At 31.9% G+C, this 13,552-nt stretch overlaps 1 protein-coding gene across 4 annotated transcripts in view; it reads right to left on the reverse strand.

The window, feature by feature from the left end:
• Positions 1–3,922: 3,922 nt before the first annotated feature.
• The window catches only part of LOC130453038 (monocarboxylate transporter 3-like), a 43,369-nt gene continuing 33,739 nt past the window's right edge, over positions 3,923–13,552 (reverse strand). For all 4 annotated transcript variants that reach the window (XM_056792624.1, XM_056792626.1, XM_056792625.1 and 1 more), the window contains 4 exons: positions 11,285–11,463; positions 10,995–11,217; positions 10,721–10,936; positions 3,923–8,363 (listed from right to left, as the gene is read on the reverse strand). In XM_056792624.1, the coding sequence (XP_056648602.1) occupies positions 8,143–8,363; positions 10,721–10,936; positions 10,995–11,217; positions 11,285–11,463 (839 nt within the window). In that variant the 3' untranslated portion in view covers positions 3,923–8,142. The remainder of the gene's footprint in view (positions 8,364–10,720; positions 10,937–10,994; positions 11,218–11,284; positions 11,464–13,552) is intronic.

The raw sequence follows: 13,552 nt of genomic DNA on the forward strand, positions 1-13,552 counted from the left end.
GTTTTTTGTATTTTTCTATCATCTAATTCAGTGTTTCCCAATTTTTTTTCTACCGAACCTAAAAAAAGGTCCGAAAAAATTTTAGGAAGTTCATATGTAGTCATTAATGACAGGTAAAAAAAGCAATAAAATTTGATAGAACATATATTTTTCATACATCAAAATAATTGATTATATTAATTGTGAAATCTTTAAATAAAATATTGATAAGACAAAAATGATTGCTATAAAAGTTTAAAAAAATATAAATTTAACAAATTGATTATGTTTTACATTTTGAAAAACTCTTAATGGGATATTTGGGGCTGTTTGATAGAACAAAGCAATTCAAAGTTATGCTCAGGAGCGCCTGGTTTCGTCACGTGACTACCCATGGTCCTCTGCTAGTTGTTTACCCTTTATGCTTTATTTTCCACAGGGTGTTTGGATTGATTGAAAAAGAAGGACACTATACTTAGCCAGAAGAGAATGAAGAAGTTCTGGGGAAACATGGAACCGTTCATCAGGTTGGAGTCACTGTTCCGGTTAAAGACTGGAAGTCTGAATCTGGAAAAGGGTAAAAATCTGAACTTGTAGCACTTCAAGTTCAATCCATTAAAAAGAATTATGCTAAAAAAGAACAAGAAGAAAAATAACATTCTGATACAGTGTGAAGTCTTTTATAGAACTGAAACTTGTCAAGCAAAATCTGTCACAAAACCAAAGTTTGATGTCTCACATGAACTCAAAAGTCATCAACAAAGGAGTTAGCCTTAAAGCTGCAAAAATAAAGGATGTTGTAAAACTGCTAACAAAGTATATAAGGGTGAAGAAACCACGAAACGGTAAAATTTTATCGAAGTTTGGAAAACAGAAGAAGCCGAAGGTCTCAGCAACGAAGAAAATGAAAACATTATTATTGATATGGACTTGGCGGATTTTGATTCTAGGCGCCTCAATTTTAATCTTAGATCATATTATCTATTTATCTTTCAGATAAGTCCTCGAAATGCAATCTACCTTTGGCCCATTGTAGTTCTTGCTGTTGTGATTCGTAGATGGTCTGCTGATCTGACACTGTGATGGTATCCCTAGCCACATTAAAGGAGATTGTGAAGTGTAACTCTCTCCTTTGACATCTGTGTATAAAGTTGGCTGCTTGCTGTGTATATACAGATTTTACATTTAAAATTCCGTTTGGGAGGTATAAGCCTGATGTAGAGTGAAGACGAGGCAAACCAAAGACTCGTTTGATAGCTTTGTTTTGCAGAACATTCAATAGATGTGTGGCAGCAGCATTCCCCCACACTAGTGTCAGGTATGAAAAGTTGGAATGGATAAATGAGTAGTATAATGTTAGTAAGTGTTTGTTGATTAAGATGGATATATTGTATCTGTTGGGAAAATAGTCATCGAAAGTTCATCGAAGATAAATCAGATGTTCACAAATACTCCCTTTAATTTCGAATGGTGTTGCGGGTTGAGGACTCAAAATAAAACCGTCCAAAAGTTTTTTAAAATGCCAACGGTTCGATCTTTTGTTTGATCTTTATCAAGGCTAAAAATATATGATACATTATTGGTGACGAGCACCAAGCAGGAGATTTGCCTACTACTTTAGTACGTTACTAAAAGAGTGGAATGTTGGAGACTTCATTTGCTTTAAATACTATTATAGTATTTATAGATCTGGAGTAATTAACTAAAGAAGTTTTCAAAATATCCTCTGAAGAGTAAAATGTCAGTGTGCACAACTCTGGAGTATGATAATAAAGTAGTAAGATTGGAAGTAGATCGGGCTAAAATATAGTTCAACCACCTAGTAGGAGAAAGTTAAAGAGAATCAATTGTGGACATGTGTGATTTTTTCCCTAAGAAGATTTGGGAAAGCTCCTACCAGCCTGTTCCTGACAGCAGGGTGTGCAGAACTGTCAGGGGCTGGCATCCACTAAAACCCCAACCTTTGTTTATGGTCAGCTAATACCCGGAAAAAGGCGTTGCCCATAGCTTTAGGTATTTAGCTGAGTAAAGTATTTCTTATAAATTCAAGTTCTACCTTCTTTCCTTTCTTCTATGTTTCCTTCCTTTCCGTAACTCTACACAAATAATTGAAAATTACGTTCCATTTTTCCTTGTTACTGACCACTGTTTTTATTAGTTCGTCAGTTCAAGGGAGTGTTCCTCCTATGCTTGCGATAACTTCTCTTTGTTTGGTCCATCTGCTGCATTCTAAATACAAGTGCTCTGGGTTATCAGTTTTTCTACAGTTGTGGCAGAGGTCTGTCGTCGTCTTTCCTATTCTGTAAGTGCCAAAGGACCCTTGTCCGGTTAAAAACTGAGTGAAGAAGTAGTTTATGTTCACACTATATCAAGTCCGAAATGTTTTTAATTAACCTTCGGGTCCATTTGGCAGTTTCACTAGTTAGTGTCTAGCGCCGTTGCCATCTCTCCGGCGTCTTTTTCCTTGTCATTCTCCTATTTCCTGGCAATCGTGTGTCTATTTTATATAGCAGGCAGTTTTCCGATGCCATTAAATCTAGAGGTGATCGAATAAATTACCCTGATATGAATTTGGATACGTTTTCCGGAATTCTACAGGAAAACTACTGTAGATAACATCCAAGTTCCAATACACTAGATATCTGGGTATTGGTCGTCGATACCAGTATGAAGGGCGGTCTAATAAATTTCCTTGATACGATTTTGGAAACGTTTTTCGAAATTTTCCAGAAAAACGCCTGTAGATGACATCCAGTTCTATTGTACTAGATACCGGGTAGTGGTCGCCGATACCCGTACTAAGAAGAAGGTTGCAATACATTTCTTCGTTGATATTTTTTATTCATTTATAAGAAATTTGCAGAAAAACTCCTGTAGATGACATCCAGGTTCTAGTGGACTAGGCATCTGAGAAGTCGTCGCTGATGCCAGTATTAAGAAGAAGTGTGCAATAAATTTTTCTGATAATATTTTGGATCCATTTATAGGAATTTTGCTGTAAAACTCCTGTAGATGACATCCAAGTTTTGGTTCACCATGCTCCCAGAACGGTTGGCAACGCCAGATTTGCAGTCAAATATTCAAAGAAGAACCGGGCTGGAGCTATTTTACAGTTTGAGTGTGAATTCTAGGATAAATCTCGGAGATGATGTCATAAATCCAAGCCGCAGGTTGGCGATTTACATATACGTAGATCATATTTGAGAAAAACGTATGTTTTTTTAAGACTGTTGCTGATCTTTCTTCAACTGCACATTCCAAATTTCTTTTGTTGCCCAGTTGCTGCACGTACTTGTTAACTGTACAGCACTTAGACTGTAGCAGTTGCTGATTTTTGGTAGCACAAAACGGTATTTTAGTATAAGGCTAAAAGACATACGCCACTATAAATAATCTTTTATTTTATTTAGCAACTACTTTAGTAAAACTACAGTAGTTGGTGCCTTATTGACTTCTGTCGATATAAATTGAGACACTTTCAGGATAAAAAGTTATAATAAAATATGACTACACTACACAAAATGTTTAACACAAAACTTGTCCTGCGCCCAAATACAGTAAATAACACTTGAAACGTAAATTGAATAAAAGAACTATGTTAATTCATCAAGACAAATTAATTTGACTTTTCATTTTTGAATGCACTGACAACTCACACTCATTTTTTTTGAGATCGGGTAGTCGTAAATTTATTAATCATTTTTGAAAGATCATCGATTCTAAAATCGAATGATCATTCATTGGTTTGAGAATATAATTCTCGAACAAATTGGTCAGTGTGAACGTAGCTTTAGCTTTATGCCACATATTTTATTCATCATTTGTCATCTTGTTTTTTCAAAATAATGGAACAAAAACAATGAAAAACTTTGTGTAATGATATATGAGTAAAAGGAGGCATAAATACTCTGAGGAAGGTGAGGAAAATAAAACAAAAATTGTTATTGTCGAAGAAATATTTTTATACATTCATAAATACTATTATTTTTTAATGTACATGGCCTACGTAAAATTTACAGACTAATATTCACAAAAATACTAAGTATCACTAATCACAAATCATTTATTAAATCAATAATAAAGGGAAATATTTTTTACCAGTCAGTTTTTTTGATCAATAAAATTATATAATTATTGGTGCATCAAAAAATACGAATATTCTTAAAACGGTTTTTTAAAAAAATTACTAGTGACAAAATTAGAAAAAAATTGGTTGTTTAATATATTAAATATAAAACTGACCCATTAAATCGTATTTTTGGTATAAAATATGGTAAAAAAAAACAAGATTTATATTGAATAATTTTTTTTGTATATTGAAATATTTTAAAATGGATTTTGTTTGGAAATCCTCCAGATATTTTTATTGAAAAATTCAATTTATGAAATCACGTAAATTTATAAGACAAAGGCTGTTTTTCTCGATTTTTTCAAAAATCATTTTAAAACTATGAAAGAAAAATTATTTAACGACAAAAATAAAAGAAAAACGTGAGAAAACTATTTTTTCTATATGAGATGCGTGGTAATACGTGGTAATAAGACTTTTTTACATATTTTTGAAATTATTAAAAAATGATAATTGAAAAATAGAAGAAAAACGCAAAAACTTTTGATATTTTGTTGATGTTGAATTGAAGCCTATTATCTATTATGAGTATACAGGGTGAAACATTATAATAAAACGTTAAAAAAATAATTATTGAAAAAATAGAGGAAAATCGGGAGAACATTTGGTATTTTTGTATATTAAATTACGTGGAAATGGGATTACAATCTTTTTGTCGATTTTTGACATACATCTTAAAACTGCGAAAATCTTGTGAACATACAAGAAAAACATATTTTTCAAGGGTTTTTTCAAAATTTTTTCTTTTCAATCAACTTTTAATGATTTGAGAAAATTACTAAATAAAAGACTAGAAGTAAAACTCGATAAAATTCGGTAATTTGTATACCAAATGCGTGAAAATCTTCAATTGAATCCTACTATCGATTTTTTAAATATAGGGTAATACAAAAAGTAAGAAAAACGAAATTAAAATTGAATCAATCATTTTTTGTATATCTAAGATTTGAAAACAAATGCCGTTTGGAAAACTCAAAAATTATCACTACAGAATGGAACTTACGAAAATCACGTGAAATTACAAAAAAAAATTTTCTTTCCTGAGATTTTTCCAATGATTTATTTTCAATCATTATAAAATGATTCAGGATTATCAATTAGTGATAAAAATAAAAGAAACCCCGAGATTTCAGTGGATCAAACGAGTAGAATTACTCGTATCACGAATATCTGGTATACAGGGTGGTAAAAAGAAAGTTATGAAAAACGAGAGCTACATTGAAACCTAAATAACTAAATTTAAATATAATACTTGCTCGTTAATATGGATTTCTTCTATAGAACGCCCTGTAAAAAATGTACATTAATTTAAAAATAATAATAATTGGTAACGATATTGAAAATCGTCCATAAAATTCTATCAACACACATACACACACACACACACACACTAGAAAAAAAAGAAATTACATCGTACGTACCTAATAAACAATTACAAAATATAAAGCGACAACAAAAAAAATTGGACCGTCAATAAAAAGACGTACAGTATATTTTATTCTAATCCATTGCGAAAAATTAACACGCCATGACACTTCTATTATTAATTAATCAATAACCCAAAACATGAGATTAAACGAAATACCCAATTGCTTTTCATACAACCCTCGTAATCAAGTTTCTACATTTGATTGAGAAAAAAAATCATTTTGAATGTAATATTGTATTAAGTAACTTCAGATTAACCCTCGTATAAATATAATTGCGGATAAGTGAGTAAAAATTGTGGGAATTGATAATATACGTGGAGGAATCGAAAAATAATTTGAAATGGAATTAGAAATGGTCAATGTTATACGTGGAAGAATACACGTTTCGAAAAAAGGAATTGAGGAGGTGCAAGAAAGAAAAAAAAGGTGAGAATCAAAAAATAGAGGGATAGACGTCAAATTTTATACGAGGTAGAATCAAAGAAATGCGTCGATAAAATAGGGGAGCGGAAGTAGTAATAAATGAAAATCACTAGTTTACAAAGAGAAACAAAAATATTTTTTGACAAAAACGAAAATCAGTGGATGAACTTTAAAAAAAGACAAAATACATGTTATACGAGGTAAATTAGAAACAATAAGTAGACAAAAAATTAATTGAATAAAAAAGGGTTAGAACAAATACAAATCACTATTTTACTAAAAGGAAATAAAAAAGTATTGTGGCAAAATCAATGAATGAACGTAAAAATAAGACAGAGACAGTGTTATACAAGGTAGACTCAAATAATCGGTCGTTAAAATCACTATTTTACCAAGAGAAACCAAAAAATATTTTGATGAAAAAAGAAAATCAGTAGATTACCGTCAAATCAAAACTGTTTGACACAATCAATGGATGAACGTTAAAAAAGTTAATATTATACGAGGTACACTTAAAAAGAGAGAGAAATCAAAAAAAAACTTCGACAAGAAAACAAAATTAGTAAATGCTTTTCAAAAAAAGACAAAATCATTATTATAAGAGTTAAATTCAAAATAATTCCTCAGTAAAAAGGAATTAATGAATTAATAGACGTTACATGAAATCAAATTAATTATTTTACTGGCAATTATCAATAAATATTTTGACAAAATTAGTGAATAAACATAAATACAAAACAAATTCAGTTTAACACGAGGGAGAATAAAAAGAAAAGAAATAAGTGAATGGATATAAAAGTAATAAAAATTGCTATTTTACAAGGAGCAATTAAAAAATATTATGACAGTATAAGTGGGCGAATGTCAAAAGGAGACAGAATCAATGTTATACGAGGGAGAATTAAAAAAAACTAGTTGTTCAAAAAATAAAATGAGTAATTTATGTGTTAGAGAAAGTAGAAAATATTTTTATATATACAGAGGTGAAAAAGAAAATAAATATGTGTCAAAAGAAGATGACGATGTACATTAGAAAAATTTGTTGATAAAAAAACGAATTGAATTATCAGAAGTTTAAAGATATGAAAATTACTATTTTACCAGGAGGAATAAAAACATTCAATAATAAGTGGATAGACATCAAAAAAAGTCTAAACCAGTGTTATGCGAGGTACAAAGAAAACATTGATAAGAAAAAATAAATAAACGGACGTTATACGAAGTGGAAGAACGCTAGAAGATGTAAAATTCAGGATCATACAATGAAGAAGTGAAATAGTTGAAATGGAAGTAGAAGTATTCATTATACGAGGAATAATCAACAAATTCTGTGAAAAGAAGTTTTTTAAGTTGGAAAAATCAAAAATAATGTCGAAGGAAATTAGAAATGCTCAAAATCGGTGTTATAAGAGGAAAGATCAAAAAATAATGTGGAAGGAAATAATAGAGAATAAAAAACTTTTGATACGAGGAGGAATTAAAAAATACTGTGGAAGGAAGTAAGAAATAGTCGAAATGAGTATTATTCAAGGAAAATTCTAAAAATATTGTGAAAGACAGTAAGAAAAGGGGATTATACGAGGGGAAATAAAAAAATAATGTGAGAAAAGTTGGAAAAAAACAAAATCGATATTATACAAGAAGGAAATAAAAAATACTGTTAAAAGAAGTGGGAAATTTTCAAAATTCGTGATAATCGACAAAAAAATAATGCAGAAGAAAGTTTACACTTAAAAGAAGTGAGAATAGTCAAAATCGGTGTTATACGAGGATCGATGGAAAAATACGATCACAAAGAAGCCGGTGGATATTTTTTTTCAACACTTTGTACATAAAAAGTTTTTTTCTCGGCATGTTAACTTTGAGCGTCAGATGGTTGGATATTTTTACAACTCCATCTAGTGGTTATATAAATATTTTTTTTACAAAAAAAAATGGCATCCACAATATTTGTTAGAACCTGGAAAAATATTTATTATTCACCGCATCATCACCCAAAATAGACGCATATTTACGATTTCTTCATTTCATTTTAAAATAAAACAAAAAAAATTGCCGCCGTCCAACGACTATTTGGAATAAATGTTAGACGCGTACAGTTCCTCTTATCACAGTTTAAAAAAACGTTAATAAACATTTTTCCGGGAAAAAATTCCATCAAGTAACCTAATTTCAACTTATTTATAAAACAGATTCCTTCAATTGTATTTCTTTTTCTTCGGGCGACGACGAAGCGGTTTCGGTTATTTTCGGAATATTTTTTTGTCCTCCGCCACCGCCGCCTCCCATTGTAATAGGCTCGTCGTCCTCTTCCTCTTCCTCGTCTTCGTCGATGGGCGTAAGCGCGTCTCCATCACCCGGCGAAGGTTCGTCCGATGGTACGAATCCCTTCAAACAGGGGGCTACAAACGGAAACGATAATAATAAAAATAAAAAAAAATTACACTATTCAATTATCGATATTGAACATAATTTAGACGTAAGCAAGAGGGCGAGACGGATCTGTGTGTAAAAAAGATTTGAGAACGAAGAAATCCGAAGACAACGAACGAGAATCTCGACAATTTGGAATCCGGTTTAATCAATATTGCCAAAGATTAAAATTTTTTTCCGAATTACAGACAAAAAATAACTCGAAAACCGTTTAAATAAAAATTTATTTTTGACAGTAAAATAATAAATTATTCAAATTGATATCAATTTGGAATACAATACGCTTTATGCAACTGACTTGAATCATCCTGTCTATTCAAAATTACGCATTAGATTCCAGCCCACGTCATTCGACCTGTACTTTGCGATTTATCAAATTTAAACCAGATCACTCGAATCACCCTATACCTTTCAATGAATTATCCAATACATTTCGATCTATTCAATTTAACTTGAATCATCCTGTAAATTTGAAATTACGTATTTCAATCATAACTAAGATGGATCGCACTGTAGTTTTTGATTTTCGAGTTACTTAACATAATTCTTTCAACTCAAACGACCCTGTAATTTAATCTGATTTATTTGATTCATCCTGTAGTATTCGTTTTCATTTCAATTTATGTAAATTGAATCACTCTGGACGTTTCAGTTGATCTTATTTAACATAATCCTAGTTACGTTAAACACCCTAAATATTTTATTTTTTTCCACTTAATTCAATTTTCGTGTTCACCTTGTAAATCTTAATTTTTGTAGTAAGTAAAACAGTAGATTTTTCTTCACTTTGTTTAGTGGAAGAACCGCATTTTTTCCTCTTCACTTCTGTTTTTCTTTACTCAATTATTATAATAACCTTAACTACAGTAAAAAAACAGAAGAAGAGAAGAAAAGAATGCGGTGTTGCCACTAAACAAAGTGAAGAAAAATCTACTGTTTTACTTACTACAAAAATTAAGATTTACAAGGTGAACACGAAAATTGAATTAAGTGGAAAAAATAAAATATTTAGGGTGTTTAACGTAACTATATAATAAGATCAACTGAAACGTACAGAGTGATTCAATTTACATAAATTGAAATGAAAACGAATACTACATGATGAATCAAATAAATCAGATAAAATTACAGGGTCGTTTGAGTTGAAAGAATTAGGTTAAGTAACTCGAAAGTCAAAAACTACAGTGCGATCCATCTTAGTTATGATTGAAATACGTAATTTCAAATTTATAGGATGATTCAAGTTAAATTGAATAGATCGAAATGTATTGGATGATTCATTGAAAGGTATAGGGGGATTCGAGTGATCTGGTTTAAATTTGATAAAGCGAAAAGTACAGGGCGATTGACGTGGGCTGGAATCTAATGCGTTATTTTAAATATACAGGATGATTCAAGTTGAATATAACTAGAAAATCACATGTAATTTGGACTAAATTATATAAAAAATGTAGAAGGTTATTTCAGGCAAGTTAGAATAAATTTAATAAATATCAGGATGATTCAACTTGGATCAAATCGAATAAATAAAAAAATACAGAGTGGTCCAAGTTGAACTAAATTGAATAAATCTAAAAGTACAAGGTGATTCATCACGTGAGTTAGAGTCGCATAAATCGAAATGTACAGGGTGATACGCGCGAACTAGATGAGATTAGACATGAATTGACGTGTACAAGGTGATTCACATAAGTTAATAAATTATAAGGTCATTTATATAATTTGCATTAAATTTAATTTATCTCTAAGTAAAGGGTGATTCACGTTAGTAAAGAGTAGAATAAACGAAAATGTACAGGGTGATACGCGCGAATTGGATCAAATTAGTCATGAAAAGATGCGTATAGGGTGATTCACTTCAGTTGTAATAATTTGTAAGATCATTCATGTAATTTGCATAAAATTTAATCAATCTCAAAGTACAGGTTGATTCAGGTTAGTTAAGAGTTGAATAAACCAAAATGTACACGGTAATACACGCGAATTGTATCAAATTAGACATGAAATGACGTATACAGGGTGATTCACTTAAGTTAGAATAAATTATAGCGCCATTCATGTTATTCGGATTCAATTGAATTAGTTTGAAAGTACAGGTTGATTCAAGTTAGTTAAGATTGGAATAAACCTGAGCTGACGTGTACAGGGTGATTCACGTCAGTTGGGTCATTCATGTAATTTGCATTAAAATGAATGTATGTTAAAGTACAAGGTGATTCAAGTTAGTTATGGTCGAATAAATCGAAATGTACAGGGTGCTAAGCGCGAACTGGATCAAATTAAACACTGATAGAAATGTGCAGGGTGATTTATGTTAATAACTTACCTATGAAGCTTGTGATGGCGGAAAGAGCGAAAAGTCCGCCTCCAACATAAAAAGGTACGGCATAAGTTTGAGTTGCGTCATATAAGGCACCTGCTAGTGGTGATCCCACTATGGCCGCAGCCCCTCGGAATAATATCAGAAGGCCGAAAGCGTTGGTTAATTTTTCCAATCCGAGAAGATCGACCAAAATGATCGACGTTAGAGAAATGTAACCGGCTAGAAAGAAAAAAAAATTATATATGCGTGAAATTTTTAAATAAGAGGAAAAACTTACAAATGGCGATCCCAAAAAATATGGAAACAGTGACGTAGAGGGTGTAAGTGTGACAAAACGGTACCACAGCAACAGATACCGTAGATACAATCAGACAACAATTATTAACGAAAAGCGCGTTGACTTGCGGGAAATCGGCGATGTAACCGCACACCAGACGACCGATAGTGTTCGTTATGCCGATAATCGACAACAAAAACGAAGCTTTCGAAGCGTCTATGCCCTAAAAGTGAAAAAAAAAATTGTACACTTCGAGCCGAGGTGTATTAAATCCACAATATATGACTTACATCTAATTTTGCACATTCAACTAGATATACGAATGGTATATACAATCCGGCCATTCCGAATAAATTCGATATTCCTATGAGTACGAAAACTGGATTCTTCAATAAGCTCGTATCTAACATCTGCGCAAGCGCAGATTTAAAACTGTCAGGTAGTACCAAACAGGGGCAGATGTCTCCGGCTAAAATATGAAAATAAAATAAAAATACACAGATTCTAGTCGTGTAAATTATTTTTTTTATTTGGCCACCATTTTCGGATCAGTTTTTCTGAAGTAGGGTCGCGTCAGCGTGATGCGCCAGATGTACAGATTAAATTTTAAAATATATAATACTATTTGAAATATTTCAATGTAACAAATTTTCGCGCGCGTTCAATGATGTAGGGATGGGAAAACCGCACATTGAAATTGATAAAAACGCGTATAAGCGACAAATACGTGCTTATATAACAATTGAAAGCGAGTCAAATAAAAAACAGAAAACGAACAAAACGAACATTGAAAGCGATTAAGCCGCGCAATTGGAGCGACATTATATAGCGAAAATAGATGAGTTGCTGAAACAACAACAAATGCGACAGACAAACGCTTGTAAAGCATAAAAAGCGCTAGAAACGCGCATTTAAAGCGATAGAAGGCGCATGAAAAGTCAAACAAACACTTATTTAGATCAACAATATTTTTGAAGAAACTCTGACAGATGAACGCTTGAAAAGCGAAGGAACTGGTCCAGAAAAAGCGATAGAAAGGCATAAAAGTAATAGAAAGGTCATCCATCCAAAGCAAAACTATACGAGCTTTCAAAGCAAGAATATTTATGAATTAATGCAAAAAATAAGCGCTTCAAAAGCAATAAAAACGCCCAGAAAAAAAAACAATAAGATCGCGCGTTTTAAAGCGATTAAAAGGCCAAATATACGCTTATTCAAAGCGACAATACGTGAATAATAACCGCGTTCGAAAAGCGATGAAAACGCCCTCAAACAGCGATACAAACGCGCATTAAAAGCAATAGAAAAGTCCAAAAAAATATTCGTAAAGAAACTACGACAAATAAACGCGAATAGCTCGAACATACGAAAAGCTAAGTTGCGTACAATAAAAGCAAAAGATAAGAAAGAAAAATATACGTGAATAAAAAGCATTTGAAAGGGATAATATTACCCATAAGAAACTATAAAAACGCACATGACAAACAAAACAAACGCGCATTCAAAATAATAGAATCGCTCATAAAAAGCCATATAAGAGCTCTCACAATGCGATATAAGTGCGCAGTCGAAGCGATAAAATCGCTTTTAAAAGCCACAAAAGGGCTCTCACAATGCGATAGAAATGCGTATAGAAAGCGATAGAAACGCGCATTGAAAGCGATAGAATCGATCATAAAAATCCATATCAGAGCTCTCACAATGCGATAGAAACGGGCATCGAAAGCGATATAAACGCGCAACGAAAGCGATAGACTAGAAAAAGTTAAAATCGCTCGCACAATGCGTTAGAAACGAGCAGTCAATGCGATGAAAATACGCTTATAAACAGGAAAATGTATGTGATAAAAAACACTATAAAAGAGACAGAAACGTTCATAAAAAGGGACAGAAACGAATAATTATAGTGAAAATATACGTCTATTAAAATCGACAAGCAAAAGCCAAACAAACGCTCATTCAAAGTGTCAATATTCGTAGAGATGAGAACTAAAATGCAATAAAAATGCTCATAAGAAGCGATAAAAACGGAAAAACGTGAACAAAGAGAAACCAGAACAAAGGATGTTCTGGGATTTAATGCAAATAAAAAAAAATGCGGGAGTAGATGACGTGAAAATAAAAAGAAATATAAAAAAGATACTCAGAAACGTGAGGCCGTATGAGAATTTTTTTATGTCACGGCATTATTCTCATGTCATCTACTATAGAATTTTGCATCAAGTCCCGGAACACACTGTATTAACGCATACAAGGCAAAAGTGACGTTTAAAATTTGGAGTTTATGAGAAAAAAAAAAAGGAGTATGGGAAAGACACCGTCTGACCCTGGTACAAAATTATCGACGTGTTTGCAATGTCTCCCGACTTAGTGTCGCTTCAAACTTCTTATTGTTGTTCTCCAGAATTTGATTTCAGATCAACTTAGCAGACAAGAACAAAATTTTGTAATTAATTAATTTTCCATTGTTGTCATTGTTTATTATTGAGTATGACTTCGTTTTTTAGTTAAAAGCTTCCTAATTGTGGGTCAATTATGACGATTATTTTTATATTTAC

Source organism: Diorhabda sublineata, chromosome 2 (genome assembly GCF_026230105.1).
Source record: "Diorhabda sublineata isolate icDioSubl1.1 chromosome 2, icDioSubl1.1, whole genome shotgun sequence".
NCBI lineage: Eukaryota > Metazoa > Arthropoda > Insecta > Coleoptera > Chrysomelidae > Diorhabda > Diorhabda sublineata.